The sequence below is a fragment of the Osmerus mordax genome, chromosome 11 (genome assembly GCF_038355195.1).
Source record: "Osmerus mordax isolate fOsmMor3 chromosome 11, fOsmMor3.pri, whole genome shotgun sequence".
In the NCBI taxonomy this organism is placed as follows: Eukaryota; Metazoa; Chordata; class Actinopteri; order Osmeriformes; family Osmeridae; genus Osmerus; species Osmerus mordax.
Window position 1 is genome coordinate 12,781,364 of NC_090060.1, and position 17,944 is coordinate 12,799,307.

The following is a 17,944-nucleotide window of genomic DNA, read 5'->3' on the forward strand; positions in this document are numbered from 1 at the left end:
ACCCAAAGCATAAAATGGGAGCTAATCATTGTTGATGTCCTAGGTCTCCAGAACGTGTACAATTTAATTTTTTTTAAACAACGACCACAACATTAACTGCTGACTAGATTTCATGGCTTATTCCATCCATAAATCATTTTGGGATGGCAGTCTATTTTCCATACTTTAGGGAATGAAAAATAGGAGAACAAATTCACATAATCATCTGTATAATCAACAACTGTTATCTTGAAAGTTGATACTGCACTTTGTTAGTAACAAAGATAGTTTATCATGGGTTTACTAACATTCTGCAAGAATTGTCAATTCTGTATTTTACCTTTTATTTCCGGTGAAACTCATATGAGATTACATTGGATTATTATGCATGACATAGCTTTGTTGGAGGTAAATACTATTCCAACTATCCCGGTCTGACCCTTAGGAAGTCTACATCATGAAAGTATGGTTTCAAAGAAGCTCCACTACACAACAACAACAAGAACTGACAACATCTAGCCAATACACTGTAGCTAACTATAAACAGCTGGTCCTGGAACAGTAGAAAATGTTTCAGAGCTGGCATGCAATGGGATCCAAAGTTGTCGTTTGAGTTCGGTCTGAAAACGTGCACATAGCACCTCACAATGAGCACACCAGTGCAAGGCAATGATTGTCATTTTAAGATTCAAAGACCCTGAATTAAGTCAGTTCCAAAAGGTCATACAGTTCATTTGATACTTCAGAAATCCTATAAATCTCATGTACAGTATGTATCTCAGTAAAATATTTTATACCCTTAAAACATTAAATTCAATAAATATTTAACGTCAATATTTAACGTCTGTTCTTGGAAACTTATAATCATGTTAAAAACGTATGATATTTGTGCTCCAAACACTGCCTCCCTTTGAATTTCTAGAAGGTAAATGGCCTGCATTTATATAGTGCATTTAACAGCACACCCAAATAACTTCAAAGTTGCCTCTCATTCATCCATTTACACACACAGCGACAGAGCTGCCATGCAAGGCGCTGGCCGTCCCATCAGGAGAAACTTGGGGTTCAGCGTCCACAAGGACACATGGCCAGGAGAAGTTAGGGATGAAACCACCAACCTTGCAATTAATGGGTGACCCTCTCAACCCCCTGAGCCATGGCCACCCATTTGGTGGATGCAAAACATGTACTTCTGTGTATTTCAAGTAGACTGGTGATACTCACCAATAAAAAAATTGTTTTACCTTGAAATGGTCTTCAAATCATTAGTATTTTTAAAAGCAAAAACATCATGCACTTAATTGTGCCTCTGTGACTTTGACTTACTGTCTATAAACGTTACAGTCAGAAAACCCAACAAAAATAACATATTTGTATTCCAATATTTGACCTCCTGTATCTTTTTATTAAGATGATACAACTTGTAAATTGCATGGACCATATGTTGAGGATTCAGTTACCATAAAAATAGATTAGACAATTTACAATGTATTTCAAGCATGTAAAAAGTCAAGGTTTTCCAACATTCAGCAGGGGTTCGTGTAGTGACAGGCAGTCGTTTGTATTTCATCCCTGGAGCTAAGGAGCCCTCATTCCTCACTCTCACTCATCATTAACATGTTGTAGTCTGTGTTCTATTCTGCTTTGGTAGAGCATAGCAGTAATGCACATCACAGATGTCCCCTTAGCTAGACTCCAGCATGCACACTAAATCAAAAGCTGTGGAAACTTTGGACAGTCAAGGGGCAGGAATTCATTTCAGTTAAAAACATCCTTTTAGAATGGAAAAATGCATGGAAAAGGCGTTTTTATTTTTTGAATGTAGTTACAAACACTTATGGTCTATGGAAGAGCATGGAGATGGGTCAACGTGATTAGCTCATGATTGGTTCAATGATTGCTGTTTTGTTGTTCTACCATGGTCATCTTAAGTGCAGTTCCTCCATGCATTTGATAAACAGGCTGAGTGTCATCTTTAAGATTGGTAGTCCTCCATCTACAGCTCCCTGGTAGGCTGTAGTCAGCCACATTAGGATTCTAATGGGAGAAATTACCTTGTTTTTCCTTTTCCCATGGTGCCCATGCTCTGCTACTATTCTTTGCATATGCATTGTAACATCAAGAGGATAGAAGGATTTGTAAAAAGAAACCTGCACATCAAGTGAAACTTGCCAGTGAAGCTAATGATGATCTGGTTCCTATCATGCAAAACAGTAACATTTTGGAAACGGCATGTGTTCCAAGCTGAGTGCAAATTATACAATGACAATCGGGGGGGGGGGGTTAACTTCTTCTCCAGGGCATGTATCGACCCCCGACCTGTTGTTTTTACCTCTTTTGAGGGGGTTCAAGTCTTAATTAGGGGGGTCAGACAACCCCCAAACCCCCCCCTAATTCGCACCCTGGCCAAGGTGTTTGTGTACATTGGCAAGAATATTTCTCATTTAGCTTAAGTGAGCAAATACAGTACAGTTTGTGCAATTCCTTTTTGTGAAGCCAATCCCTTTAAAGCTTGTTTGTACCAGACAGAACATGGGAAGTACTGTAACTTTCAACATTTGGAATGGTTCCATTCCAAGGTAACATGCCTCTAGGTGCAGTCAAAGTCCTTACAGGCAACATAAATCATTTAATCAGCAGCATCAATCAACTCATCATTCTCATCCAAACACAATATCTGAAACATTGGTTTCAATAGGATGAAATGGCTAGTGTCTGGTTTCTTTATGTTATGCAATTGTTCAGATTTATAACTGTTATTTGATTTCTAAAAGAATCTGAATGTTTAACCACATAAGCTGGCAAAGTAATGTTTCGCTTTCTGTAGTGAGGGTTTCACATTAGGATTAACATTTCCATTCAGAAACAAATGTGTGACTTTTTGCATTGCTGAAATAAAATGGTAAATAGAAAACAAATGTGTGAGAATGTTCTCAAAGATTTTCAGTGGTTTTGGAAATACTAATTGTACACCATGATTTTAAAATCCATTCATGAGAGCTACGATAACCCACAAATAATTGGGTTGGCTTGTCCTTCAAAGGGATGAGTTAATGAGGCAAAGTTTGCTAGCTTAGGCACTTCATGATATCAACACAATTACAGTTTCATTCACCATTGATGTCGTTTATAGGGTGTGGCAGAGGAATGTATTTTATGTGGGAACATAAAGCTTAAAAACACTGGAAAATTATGTAGCTTTGGGCTAGTACATTATTAGATCTAAATATCTGTAAATATCAGTATTCATTCACATGTGGGTTGGTTTATCGTATGCACCTTCCTGCCACAGTAAACTCCTTGTTTGTGTGAACTTACTTGGCGAATAAAGCTGATTCTGATTCTGATTGTCATATATGTACAGTAACCTACTGTATTACATATGTATGTTGCATGTTCCCATTAGACTGGAACATTTAACAGCATTAGCCATGCAATGGCAGACAGCTTTCTTTTCAGTATAGTAAATGTGAATTAGTATTGAGCTAATTAGCATAGTTATTGCTAAACTGCCTCTTATGACCAAATCTAAACCAAATGTTCTTCCCACATTTTCTGTCAGCAGATCAGAAGAACCCTCTCTGAATGTGTTCACTTATGAAGATGTTTTCAGAAAATGCTTAGTAAATACCTTGGCAAGAGTTACATGTATTTACTCTGAACGCTACTTTTATTGGGATACCAGTTCTGGAATCTGTATACTCACTGCTGTGTTTTACTGTGTTTGTACGGTACTATGGCTTGTGCATTTAAGGAGTTTAACCTGTAACAATTAATCCTGAACCAGGTGCGTATTGAGGCTGATAACTTCAGAGATAGTTGAACCTGCGAATTGTGAGCACAAGAATCCTGTTTAATGGCCTAGTGAAAGACATATCCCATCTCTACTGAAGCCTGACATGAATGAATGTGCTCCCACTGAAGAACCTCAGCCTGACCCCTCATAGCCTTTGACAAGAGGAAAGCAGCACTATTTCCCAGCCTGCATCTTATACAAACATCCTGTGTCACTTAGATTAGATATACAGTACTGTGTAAACTGAGATCTTGTAGTTGTGCTGATTGAGTTCTACCGTATACCAATCTCACTATTACTGTACAGACAATATTCAATACAGCACATGATGTCCAAATGTATTTGGCCTTTCAACTATGGATTGGCTAGACAACTTTGGGAGGGATGAAAAATGTATAGCTGTGCCACTATTGTCATTTGCTGTGGTTAACCCCAACCCTGAAAACGGTAATATGGTGAATGATCATATATGCGACTGCAAGCATGTAGAGTTGGACTTGATAACATTTGTTCAGAACTGAAACAAGAGCATCACAGCAATGCTTTTCCATCTAAATCTTGATTTGACAGGAAAAATCCGCTTTGACTGTTGCACAATCAGTCTATCTGCTCCAGAATCCTGCCAAGTGTCACTCACCGCCAGAGCAAAAGAAATGGAACCTAATAAATAACCTTTCTTGGTGCAATAAAGCTTCTAGTAGTTACCCTAAATAACCCAATGTTATTCAACGTAATGCTACGTGGCTTCAAATGTGGGCCACTGTTCCTTTTGAGTTGTCTTACTTACTGTACCATTGCTTTTTTTCTGATCAGTTTACTTCTTATATTTTTCATTTTTTTGATTGAATATGCTGATAACTGTACAATACTACACCAGACTATTTAGAGTCATTAAATACTGCCCTCATCCAAATCTTACTCTGAATATGTTACAAGGTACAAGACAGTTTACACTGCAATTTGGATTTGCAGCTGGTGTGATGGATGTCTTAATTAATGTTCTAAGCTCAAGTAGAGACACATAACTGTTACAGCAGCCTTGGTCTGTAAAAGTCATTCCCATGATTGATGAGATTTATTTACATTTCAATCATGTAAATACTCATCCTTCTGTTGGACCTTTCTGCAGCATTTGATACAGTTAACCATCAAATCCTGCTGCCAGACTTTTGGGGCTATCTCGCTCGCCAGACTTTTTGTTTGGGGCTATCTCGTTATGTTCAGTGACCTATGCACTTTTGTAAAGCTCTCTCTTGGAAGTCGCTTTGGATAAAAGCGTCTGCTAAATACATAAATGTAAATGTAATGTAAATAGTGTTCAATAATGCATGACAGAACCAAGATTGTTTTCTTACCTTTCAGAGGAATACACCTTTGTACAGTAGCGGTATAAGGAGGGTGCTGCCATTGCCACCCACAACTTTTCATTGAAAGTCTTGTTCCATTGCAATGTTCTGATTCATACCAGGTCAAGTGTGAAAACTCACTGACACAGGCCAGATGTCTTGGCTCTTGTGGTTAGGGATTTTAATGCTGTTCTTCATTTTAAAATACTTTAGATTCTGACAGATGGCATACCATCCTGGAATGGATGAACATACATTATTTATAATTAAATCTCTTTGCTATCAAAGGGTTTTTATTTGAGAACACTGACAAAATCTAATACAAAGTTTTCTAGAAAAGCCACTGTTCAGTCATAGACAGATGACTCTTCCTGGTGAGTGTATGATTACATAACCACTCATTGCAGAGACTAAACCAACTGGTTCAGAAACATGATGATGACTTCATGTAAATACTTAACCCTTGTGTTATCTTCGGGTCATTCTGACCCATCAGTCATTGTGACCCACCGTCGTGTTGCGACAACTTTACCGCATACAAAAACAAAGTGAATCATAGACCCCCCACATTGCAAATGTTAAAAGAAAATTATTTTTATTTGTTTTTGTATTGGGTAAAATTGGGTAAACACAATGATTGTTCTTTATGAACCTTTGGGTCATGTGACCCGAAGGCAGCACAAGGGTTAAATAAAAATAAAAGCCAAATAGACTTATCGACAAAATGTTAATATGTCCCAAGCATTAGTTCTGATGAATGCACTTTTGTGTTTTAGTGTCTTAGACAGAAACAGCCCTTTGACAATAATACAGTTGACCTAACAATTATGGGTTTGAGCGCAGCTGGAAGGAACACCTGTGGGACATGATTCATCACTCTCAAGTTCAAACTGCTTTAACTCCATGACCTAAACACTGTAAAACCATTTTTCCAGAAAAATAGTAGACTTCACACTAATAAAACTAATGCACTGTAACCAGCTTTAAAAAGTATTTCCTCAAGCGTTTTGAAATTCAGGCAATAGTACAGACAGTGAAATGTGTAGGATCATGCATACTCTCATCTTTCTTTTAAGATGGCCTTGTCATCTGCTGAGATGTGCCCTCCCTCTTGGCTGATTCTGAAGGAGTCAGCCACGTCGATGGGATTCCCTGTGTTTCCACAAGCCAGCTTTCCACTGAACTACAGCATGACATCGTTCCTGGTCAAGCACTCCATTACTGTGGTGGTTGTTCCAAGGCTTCTCCATGTGTCCACACAAGCATGGTAATAGAGGGAAAATCCATGGAAAGACCCAGCAAAATAGACTAATGAAGGACTAAATCAGTGTTTTAGCATACTGTTGTAAGACAAATAACATTGTTTTAAAATGTAACCAGTATTCATAGTTTATTTAATCTAGCAATACACAGTTAGAGTCAACATTGGAAGTGCATAGTAGATATAGAACAGAACAATGGACATTAACTTCACTGCTGAGTTCTTTCATCCACACTTCCTGTCAGATTCATGAAAGTTTGGAATGGCATCCCATCCTGTGGTTTCCATTTGTGCTGACATGCTGTTGTCCACTTCATACCTTTTCTTTGCATGCTATATAGACACAATAAGGGAATAGTAAAAGTATGTAGAGACAAGTTGGCACTACTGCAAAAAGAAGTCTTTCTGCTGCCGCTGCTTTTCATAATCCCAGTTCTGCTTTTATGAAGACTGTTATTTTTAATACTTAGAAAGTCATGGAGTGTGCCTAGCCTGTCTGCCTTAGGAGTGCTCTTCCCCTAGTTTCCCTTACAGACCAAACAAGGTAAAAAATCCAGTGTTTTTAGCCAGAAATGTGGGTTTTAGTGAGTTAAATGCCTTATTTGGACTACTAAAACTGGTCAACTACAACTACAGTAGCTGACAATGACATGGATGCGATGCTGCCAGTTTGTTTCACATACTTACAGCATTTCAGTTGGTGAGATAATCAAATTGATGTTGCTATTCAATCTCTTTTGTTAAAGTCAGCAAATTCCTTGAGCTTCAAATCATCAAGATGAATGTGTCTCCCAATTTTTCTACATGGCACTTTGAAATGTGAAAAGTATGATGAAATATACTTTTCACATCATATAACTTTGACAAATATATATATATATTTATGTATAAATGTATATATACAGTATATGTATTCAAAGTTACATTGCTGAGCCTATTGACAAAAAAGTCAAATCAAATTGAAGACTTTCTCAATGATATCTGTACATGTGAAAAGATCTGATCTGTTTTCTACGTAAAAAACAACTAAATTGATTAGCAAAACGTTATTGTGATTAACTCATATTTTTTCAATGTTTGATTACACTGTCTACTCTCACTGCTATCATGTGTCTATGAAATCTGTTTGCAGCCAGTCTGTTAGATTGGCAAACTAATGTCTAACACATGCCTTTTTGTAGCTGACACTGCAACTTAGACCATTCGTAAGACTGACGCTAGCGCCCTCTTCTGTGTGTAGATCTAAAAGCAATGGCAGAGGCATGTTTTTGAAACCCTGTTTCTGATATACAACTTTACAGTTGCAATATTTACAAGCAGGTTCTGCTAGCACCATCTTCATATACAACATTAAAACATATATTCAAATATATTTATAAACTAAATCTTTCATCTGTTTAAGAGGGTGTTCTTGAGGGGCAAAACCTTTACTTGTCCTCATACACCCATCATGTTTTAAAGGCACAGATAAATATGCCAGGACAATTTATGGGGGTTCTTCAGATCTGAACAACTTTCTGCAGTGCTCAACTAATCTTTGCATGCCAGCAGACTGTGTGCGCCAGATTATTAAATATTAAAATGTCATATAAGATTTAGGGTTTGATTAACCCTAATGGCCGGCAGTTCTTTTTTGTTTACTGCAAGCAGATGGTAATAACAAGTTAGTATTTCATTGTGGCTGGTGTTGAAGAAGTTTAGAGGTTGAAAGTGAGACCCACATTTTTGACAGTGATCATTCATCCACATTTCTTTTGATGTCCTCATGATACAGTTTACTTAAAGATCCTGTAAAGCTAATTAAATGATTTGCTTCTAAGTCCATATACTTGTGAAATGAGTTCCTGAAAGCTGCAGGTAGGTCTGTTCTGATATCTGCAATTGATTTAGCTAGTGTTGCTGTTGTTGCTAAATTCAATAAATTCAAGGGGGCGGAACTTCAGCGCCTTCAGGCGACACGCCACCCCAGTCTCTGATTTTCTCCCGATTTTCAAAGCCTAATTTAACATAGCCTACTTGTCTGGGTTTTTTTTCATTCGAACTTGGATGGGTAGTAAACAACACATTCTTCTGTGGTGTGATGAACTTAAAACTCATTTTCAATTCCACTTTACAGGATCTTTAAAAATATCTTGGTTAAAGTAGGCTACAACAGCACTCACCAGTGGTCTATATATATAGACTCTATATACTATAGATGGACGGCATGACCAAATGGCTGATCGGACAGATATGATATGTCTGGTAGCTTACTATCTGGGTAGATTGAAGACCAGGCGGGCCGCTGCGTTATGAATCCTCTGGAGGATTCAGGGGTCACCGTCGCAGATCCCAGGGTGTTTGAGAGATCGTGGGAGATGGAGGGTTTGGCCGGGATGATGAGAAGTTCTGTTTTGGCGAGGTTCAGCTGGAGATGGCTTGGTCATCCAGGCGGAGATGTCTGCGAGGCAGGCCTCGATCCTAGTTGAGATCCCCGGATCAGTCGGGGGGAACGACAGGTACAGCTGGGTGTCGTCAGCATAGCAGTGGTAGGAAAAGCCATGGGAGGTGATGATTGGTCCAAGTGAGGTGGTGTACAGGGAGAAGAGGAGGGGTAAGGTGGTAGATGGTATTGGTTATACATATAACTACAACGTTTATTTTTTGTTTATCCCAGCATCAAACTAGTTGGAATTTGATGGTGAGAACATTTACTTTGATGCTGATACGTATAGATTTTAGTACTTGTCTTTTGTAGACTAGCATTGTGAACTTTTGGTCAGTTTTCAGAACAGCTGATATTCTGGATCTGAAGGCTGTTGTTTTAGACCTGTATGAGTAGCCTACACTCGCAGGCTAACTGCATTAAAAGCGCATGCCCTTGAACCTATAAATTGGCATGAAGAAGAGGCATGTGAAATAGTTTGAACCTGCTAAACAAAATACGTTTCCATTAGTAGGCTAATCATAGCTGGGGTATATTTCCTCAGAATGCAATGTCGTGGAGCAAGAAAGATTTGCTATTGGTCCGCATTCGTTACTATACGTTTTGAATGTATAGTTTTAAGGATTTTGTGTTGAGAAGAACGTCGGTTATTTACACAAATAACCGACGTTCTTCTCTTCTCAACTTATCTTTACAAAAATGTACAATATAAAGGGGAAACAGCTGTCTCATATTATATGAGACAGCTGTTTCCCCTTCGTTTGGTAGGATATCAAAACGAAATCTTCGATTGGTTTGTGCGCGTGCTCCCGCGAGGTGGTTCTTTTCCAGGTGGGGGTGCATCTGGGGGCACAACACCGGAATTGCACCTTTTTAAATTTCATACATATTAACATTGGATATTTTAATGATATATTGACAGCCAAACTGAAAATGTCACCGGTTTTCATTTCAGTACTCTGGTCACCTACAACTACCTCTGCCACCACATTATTGCCACCACAGGTGAAAATGTCTAGATCCGCACATGGCCACAGGAAAAACAAGATGTATAAATGTGTCACTCAGTCTATTTACAAGCTTCATCGAAACTAACTCGGGTATTTCCCCATTGACTATGCTTTTGTTGGGCTGGCGTGTTGGAAGCACATGACAGCTGGTGACAGCCAGCTCTAGCACCAGGCATAGAGACAGACGTCACAGCGTAACCCTAAACCCAGTAACATAGCCAGATCAGACGCCAACTATTTACTGAGAGCTGCTTGTGTATCACAGAAGGTAAGTTAACAAGAAATTGAAGAGACTTTTAGGTTAATAATATTGAAGACAGTTTTATTATTCTACAGCTATAATAATTTTTATTTTTCGCGATATTAGTCTTAATAATATGGACTAGTTAGCAGCGAGCTGCTTCCGACCTTAGCTTATGCTAGCTACTATTTGTAAACTAAGCTAGACTGGTAGTAGGCTCAGTTTGTAAAGAAAACAGCAAATCGTCAAAGCTAGCAATGTGTGAACTTAGTATATCGTCATTGTATAATAAAAAAGCTAGCTCGCAGTTAGTGCTAGTCAAAAACCCCAGTAGCCAGGATAGCTAGCTAATTACAATCTGTTAACTTGAATGTTGTATGCAGCCATAATGGAGAAAGCCAAACAAGATGCCTACGACAAAGCCAGGCTTCAAGTGATTAAAGATGGCTACGATAGGGCCTTTGAATGCATCAACAGAGGACTGACAGAGGATGAGGCTGGACGGAAAGCAGAAGCCCTGGAACTGTACAGGCAGGGGCGGCAACACCTTCTCAGGGCTATAAGTGTGCCGTGCCTTGGGGAGGAGTGTGTCGGAAGCTCCTGGGAATCAGCACGTCAGATGCAACAGAAAATGGAGGAGACCCTGAATAACATCACTACGCGCCTTGCTGTAATAGAAACCAGCTCAGACTATGCAGAAGCAACAGCCCCTCATGCGATTACTGAGGCATGTGCTGCAGAGTCAACCTCTGGCAACCTATACCCCAACCTGTCCACCAAAGAAAAACCAAATAGGCCAGCACCACCAAAGTTGCTCACAAACAGTCAACCAGCTGGGGGCGTGGGAGCTGTCAGCAGCGGGTCACAGCCTCTGTCTCCCACCGGCCAAGCTGCAGCACCAGGGGAGCGTCCCCCAGCATACTCTCCCCAGGCGGCTGATGGCCACCTCACCATTTCCTACGGGACAGATTCAGGAGAACTGTCACTGGTGGGGGATGAGTTCTACAGTCATACGTCCAACTCCCCACCTTCTCCGCAGAGCCTTGGAGAGGAGGGAGAGGAGCTGCTTTTTCTTCCCCATGGAGTTCAAATATTCTTTGTCACACCTGAGGGTCAGGTCAGCGCTCCCTCATACCCAGGCTTCCTACGATTGGTCAAGTTCACCTCTGAGCGGCCAGAGACGATGCCCAACCGTCCTCCAGCCTTCCTACAGGTGAGAGATGACGAGCACTTATTCTTTGTTCTTTAACATTTATCTTCAGCAAATATTCCCATTGGACAGGTAGATCAATTGAGAGTTGCTCAAATCTCATTTGGGTGACTTGTGATTTTCATGTCATTGTACCCCACTGTAGACTGGACATCACGCCCTTTAACCTGATTTCAACAGTTGTTTTCTTTGCTCACGTATTTCTCTGTTTGAGCCTTCAGAGGAATGAGAGAGGCCAGTTAATGATCCATGCATGTCCCATGCGCCCTCCCTGAGTCATCTTAGCATTGACATAAGTGTCCCTAATTCCTTGGAATGAGGCATGATGTCATCTCGGAAAGGCCCAGTGTCATGTGCTGTGTTGTTGTGACAGCCTATTGCAGGAGATTAAACCAGATATTTTGCTGTTTCTAGACCTGTAAGCTGAAGCTGATTGCAGCACAGTTTACTTTTCACCTCCTGTGTTGTCATGATAACCCGTTGTTACTTTTGCCTCTTGCCACATGAACAGAATATTAAACCAGCGCTACTCTTTGAACAGTTAACAGTTAGATAACACAGCCCACTCAGTCAGTCCCACCAAGTCAGGTGATGAGATAAGGACAAGAAATATTTTATGCCGCCCTTGTGATTTAATCAATGTAGTTTGACTATTATGTGGAACCAATTTTACAATCAGCTTTATGTATGTTAGAAGACAAGTCCCTGTGTTCTGTAACATTGGTTCTGGGGGCAAAAGTGCCAAGCAAGTAATTTCCCAAACTTGACCAGAAAGTTGCACAAGTTTTTGAAAAGCTCTGATGTGGTACTCTTGCCTTTGCAGTAATCCTAACCCACAACAGGAAAAGCAGCAAAGTTCCTAGCTAGCTCTGACCTTGTGTAACCTGCATTGCTGTTGTAATTACAGGTCACATGGACCCTTGCTAGCTTTGTCAGCTGGTCATATAGCTTGTATTTCTAGCTTTTGTAGGGCTAACAGCCATATTGTATAGTGCATACAGTGTGATGTATGGCTTCTGCTCTATCTTCCAGGTGTGTGACTGGTTGTACCCACTGATGGCCACGGACTCCCCAGTCCTGCTGTGTAACACAGGAGTGTTCATGTTCCCTGACATGATGGCTCCTGCCCATGGCTCCTACGTGGGAGTTGTGCTGTCCTCTGAGCTGCCTGTGTCTGACAGAGATCTGTTCCAGGACCTCCTCTCCCAGATGACAGACCTCAGGGTTCAGGTAAGCAGGGTAAACTGGTTCACTCTCAATTGCCACTTCATGAAAGCCAGTTTGGTTGGAGGACAGAATTTCAGATTTCAGGTTTTTAGACAATAAACTTGTTTAAAAGTGTACTTTATTTAGACCTACACTGGTGAGTTTAATATTAACCCAGTATTTAAAAAACATAAATACGCTACTTCCTTTTGCAGTTAGTAAAGCATGCAGTTAGTAAAGCATGCAGTCAGTTGAACACATTTTCAAGAACTTGGTTCTTTGTTTATTCAGTCTATCCCTGCCAATAATCCATTTAAAATAATTTTCTAATATAAAGGGATTTGGTTTTGGGGTTACACTTCAGATCATTGTCAATAATGGTAGATTTGTACAAATGAGGGCTAGGGTTACAGAAAGGCTTTACTCCTAAAGCTTTGCGTAAGGACCAACTCTGATTGGTTCATAATGCTGATGCAGTTGTAGCAGGCTAAGCAATTGAAAAGAATCCAACCTAACCTAGATATCTTCAGCACAGGTTTCAGGCCATTTTCAGTGTTGGGTCTAAATGCATATCTACCGGTACCCACCTGCTAAATGACCTGCATGTAAACTGACATGCCTCTTTGAATAAATCCCCACCTCAGCACTCTGGGGATTTGGTAAAGGCAGGTGAGGATAATTAATGACACCTAATGCTCTTACCGTGCAGCCAGAACACCCTCAGAGGACTGAATGAAAGACAAGTGTCAGTCGCTCCTGTAATTGAGAGTGCGAATTTACCTCAGAACTGTAATCAGACAGGTCTTTATTGATGGATGTATTGGTCTTGTTGATATACTGCCGGTAACCTACATTTCCTATGGACTGCTTTTTGGATCCTAATAAGCAAGTACATGTAGGAACAGCTTTATATAAATATCATATATTGGCTAAAACCTTAGCGTAAGTAATTTGTGAATGAGCAGAATGTAAATGTAAAAAATAATGTTTTAATTCAATTTTAGAATTGAATGAAAATGATCTTGGTTGTGGTATTTGGCGATACCTGACTAGATGTACAGTACCTGAAGGCACAGGTCATAAACGCAAATCTTTAGTCAAGTGTGTCATGGGTAGCTGATGCCAAGCATGCATACTTTTTTTACACACATTTTACAGACTGTAATCTAGCCTCAACATGGTGTAGGTAACCCAGTCTATCTGACCTGTAGGACCCAGATGAGGCAGCAGACAGCATTAACTTGAGTCAGAAGGTGCCCATTGTTCCACCTGAGGAGGCCCCTGCCACAGAGGATGAGAAGCCCCTGCCAGAGTGGAGCGAGAAGGTGGCTCATGGCATCCTAACAGGTACTACATAGGTGTTGCTGACTAATGATTTCACCCCTCTCTGTGATGTTCTCTGTTCAGACTTTTGTTTTAACAGTTTGAATAAAACCGTCTTGACTGAAAATGTAAACAATCACAGATATGTGATTCAGAGGAATGTCAATCAGTCTGGCTGACTGTTTTGTCTCTACTGTAGGTGCGTCCTGGCTGAGCTGGGGCCTGGTGAAGGGGGCGGAGTTCACAGGCAAAGCCATTCACAAAGGGGCATCCAAACTCCGGGAACACATCACTCCAGAGGACAGGCCTGCGTATGTCAGCCCCACTGTCACCAAAGGCCTTCATGTTGCTAAGCAAGCCACTGGTGGTGCCGTCAAAGTCAGCCAGTTTCTGGGTAAGAAAGCCATTACTTCACCCATGGTTGCACTTAGATCTTGATGTCTTACATTTACATTTAGTCATTTAGCAGATGCCCTTATCCAGAGCAGTTTACAGTAAGTACAGGGACATTCCCCCGAGGCAAGTAGGGTGAAGTTCCTTGCCCAAGGACACAACGTCATTTTGCACGGCTGGGAATCGAACCGGCAACCTTCTGATTACTATCTTGGCTGTGTTGCTCTCTGACTCGCTGCTCTGAGTTTTCCTGATATGTTGTTGCAGTGGATGGCGTATGTATGGTGGCTGGCCATGTTGGTCGAGAGCTAGCCCCACATGTAAAGAGACATGGAAACAAACTGATCCCTGAATCCCTAAAGAAGGACAAAGAGGGGCGCTCCAATATTGATGGAGCCATGGTGGTGGCTGCCAGTGGAGTTCAAGGTACCAGACCATCCATTCATCAGAACATTGGGATAAACCCATATCATACAGACATGGTCCCTTTTCTAGCACCGAAGACATTTTGTAATTTGACCATATTTTGTTTGTTTTTACACACAGGATTTGCCACCATGTGGACTGGTTTGGAAGTAGCAGCAAAGAACATCACCACAAGTGTAGCTTCAGAGACAGTCACCACTGTGAAGCATAAGTAGGTCTCTCTCTTATAGCCCGCCTTCAGGTCACACTAAACATGCCACTTGTCTTTTTCATCCACCGAGAAAATGCTAGCTTGACCAGTTTTTAACTGTGTCTTGCTAAAGCACTTAGCATTTCACAAGCAAAAACATACAAGCACTTACATGCCTCTTCCCTCTCTCACTTACAGATTTAGGGGTCTCCAAAACATCTTAGACCTGCCTAATGAGAATGAGAATGAGAAGAAGACATGTATTTTTTCTTAAAGCCAAACTAAAATGTTAATCTCTTCAATGAAGCATGATCACTAGCATGGCCAAAGTTTAGTGTCTGGTCATTCAGACGTTGCTATGTTAATACACACAACTTCTGGCTTTGCACCCATAATTCACGGTGTAGACTTACCTTTGCTTGTAATGAAAATTCCTCTTGACTTAAAGACTTTATAAACAAGTTTATTAAATCCATGCGCATTATACGACATGTGGGCGTTCTTTAAATCATTCCACGACACAATTACTCAATATGTTGATTGTCTTAATCAGACAGCCTGTGAGTGGCCTTTGCATGCTTTCCTCCTTCATATCCTTGCTGTTCACTCACCCAAAGCCACCCTGGTTCTCTCAGCCTTCCCTTTAGTCTCCTTTTCTCACAGAATCTTGCTGAATTTTAATTAGGTATGGGGCAGCAGCCGGACAGGCCACTGACCACGCCGTCAACTCAGCTATCAATGTGGGCGTCACTGCCTTCAACATCGACAACCTGGGGCTCAAAGCGATGGTGAAAAAGACTGGCAAGCAGACAGCCAAAGCCATCCTGGATGACTACCAACTTCAGGACAGATCAAATAATGAGAAGCAAGTGGAGAAACGAGACAAATAGTCTCAGAATGATACTTTAATTACTGCCTTAAGACTGTATTCTTATACAAATAACTTTATATTCAAATATTTTATTTATAAGTTTTTATTTAATGTTGACTACTGAATATATATATAAATATTGTTAAGAGTTTGGTATCAACTGTTGAGCACTTTAATCTTTATATTGAATGGTATAATTCTAGATGGACATGTACAGTATGTAGATACCAGTAGGCTGGATAATGTATTTTGTGCAATGTTTCTGAGAGGACACTGTGAATTAGGGCTAGGATTAGGCTTGGAAATAGGTAGGATTCTGGCCTAACCCTAGAACAGGGTAGGACATTTGAGATGAATGTCTTGTTAACTAACTGTACAACCTTTTCTAACATTATATGCAAAGATTTACAAAATAATTATTAGAATGGTGCATTTAATAAATAAATAAATAAACATATTTAGTGACGTTACATTATTGATATGAAGTATTTGTTCAAATTGATATATTATTGTTTGTATTTATTTTTCGAAGCATTTATTTGCGTTATAAACCATCAGTATTTATGCCATTTTTGTCCTTTGGTTTAGTTCATGAACAATGACAAAATGACGGCGTCTTGGTTATGTAAAATATAATTAAGACATGTTGGTATGGTCTACTTGAAGACTTTTGTTAAAACAAATTGAAACTGAGAAGATAATAAACGGAAATCAGCCGAGATAATAGAACAGAATCGTGTGGTTACCAAAAGTGTACATCTTATCATCTGAAGGTAATAAATAACCTAATGCGCTTGCTAGATTTCATTGGACGTTGCATCACGACACAGGTGTTCAATATTGTCGATTGATGAGATGCTGACGGCATTTTGTCATGTTGGGGTTAGGTAGAAAAGCGTTTACCACGCGGAACAAACTCCACTTAAAAGGATATTGGACTGAGGTAAGTACTGACACTTTCACGTGTTTTTCTAATTGGGATGCCTTAATGATTGAATGCAATTCAATTAACTGCCCGGGTAGCCTACGACTTCGAATTACATCATAGACACACACTTAAATGGGTGTGCTGTAAAATATAGTTAATATTTTGGAACTCCACAGTGTATATCAATGTATTTACTAGTTAGTCCTATAGTCGACAGAAACAGCTGCGTCTCCACTTCGTCAAGGGGTGCCATATGACTAGAGCCGAAGTATTTGTTTATGTTGTGGCATTTATGGAATAAACACGTAAAACCTAAGGTCGTAGCCTAAGATGGCTTCAGAGATTTCACATTTTAGTCTTGATTGGCAGACTTGCCATCATGAAACACCTTTTTAAACGAATTTGTTTTCTACAGGATGATTTGCATAATATAAAGATGGAACCAAACGCATCCAAACTGTCCGACCTTCAAGCCAAACCAGGATCATCTGCACAGTATGAGTTATGAAATCAACTTATAACTGTGCTCTCAACATTTATTTTAACACAATGACAAAGTCTTCTGTGTTTTCACAGGGGTAATCTGAAGCATGTCGGTGGGGCGAATGTGTCTGACCCTGAACCACCAGTACAGAGTGAGAGTGAGATTCAGGCTGGCCTTCGCTCTCGCATGGAACAAAAAAGAAGGTGTCTATGAAATCTCATTATTAATTGCAGGGACGTAGGTTTGTTTTCTAATGTGGTTGGGACCTGCGCAGGTTAAATATAAGTTTCTTAATAATACGTAGGGGGGATAGATTTTCAGTTTTCAAAAAGTGGGTCCCGTCCCATGTAATAATGAAACCCATGCCCCTAATTTAATCTATCTATTCCAATATTGCATTTGTATTATTGGATGTTGCAATGAATACATTTTTGTCTTTCATACCTCAGGTTACAAATCCGAATTTGTTGTCAGCGCTTGCATGACCTTTTGCCTTTTGTCAATGGTCGGTTGGACACAGCATCTACTCTTGAGCTAACTGCCAAATACATGAGCTACCTCAAGCAGACACTCTCCAAGGACATGTTGTCTAAGGTACTGTGTGTTTGTTTCTATAAAAACAGTAGCTTCTTTGGTGTTATACCAGGAGTGCATTAAAGCATATCTGTCACACTCAGGGAGAACCATAAAGAAAACAAATTACCACCAAAAACCTCATTGTTTGACTTCAGATAATGCGATTGATACTGTATGTTGTCTTAAAACTCCAGTTATACTGTACCATAACCCTCTTTTTGTGTCCAGGTGGATAAATCCATAGAAAAGAATAGGAAAGGTACATGGAATAAAAAAGCA

At 40.0% G+C, this 17,944-nt stretch overlaps 1 protein-coding gene across 2 annotated transcripts; it reads left to right on the forward strand.

The window, feature by feature from the left end:
- The first annotated feature begins 9,988 nt into the window (after positions 1 to 9,988).
- spartb (spartin b) lies at positions 9,989 to 16,147 on the forward strand. 2 transcript variants are annotated; one of them, XM_067246937.1, is made up of 8 exons: positions 9,989 to 10,085; positions 10,442 to 11,271; positions 12,301 to 12,498; positions 13,686 to 13,821; positions 13,997 to 14,191; positions 14,458 to 14,616; positions 14,737 to 14,827; positions 15,492 to 16,147. In XM_067246937.1, the coding sequence occupies exons 2-8, from the start codon at positions 10,447 to 10,449 to the stop codon at positions 15,694 to 15,696; spliced, it is 1,809 nt and encodes a 602-aa protein (XP_067103038.1). In that variant the 5' UTR covers positions 9,989 to 10,085; positions 10,442 to 10,446; the 3' UTR covers positions 15,697 to 16,147. The 2 variants fall into 2 exon arrangements, with proteins under 2 accessions (XP_067103038.1, XP_067103039.1); XM_067246938.1 differs by having other exon boundaries at positions 15,005 to 15,625.
- The last annotated feature ends 1,797 nt before the right edge of the window (positions 16,148 to 17,944 follow it).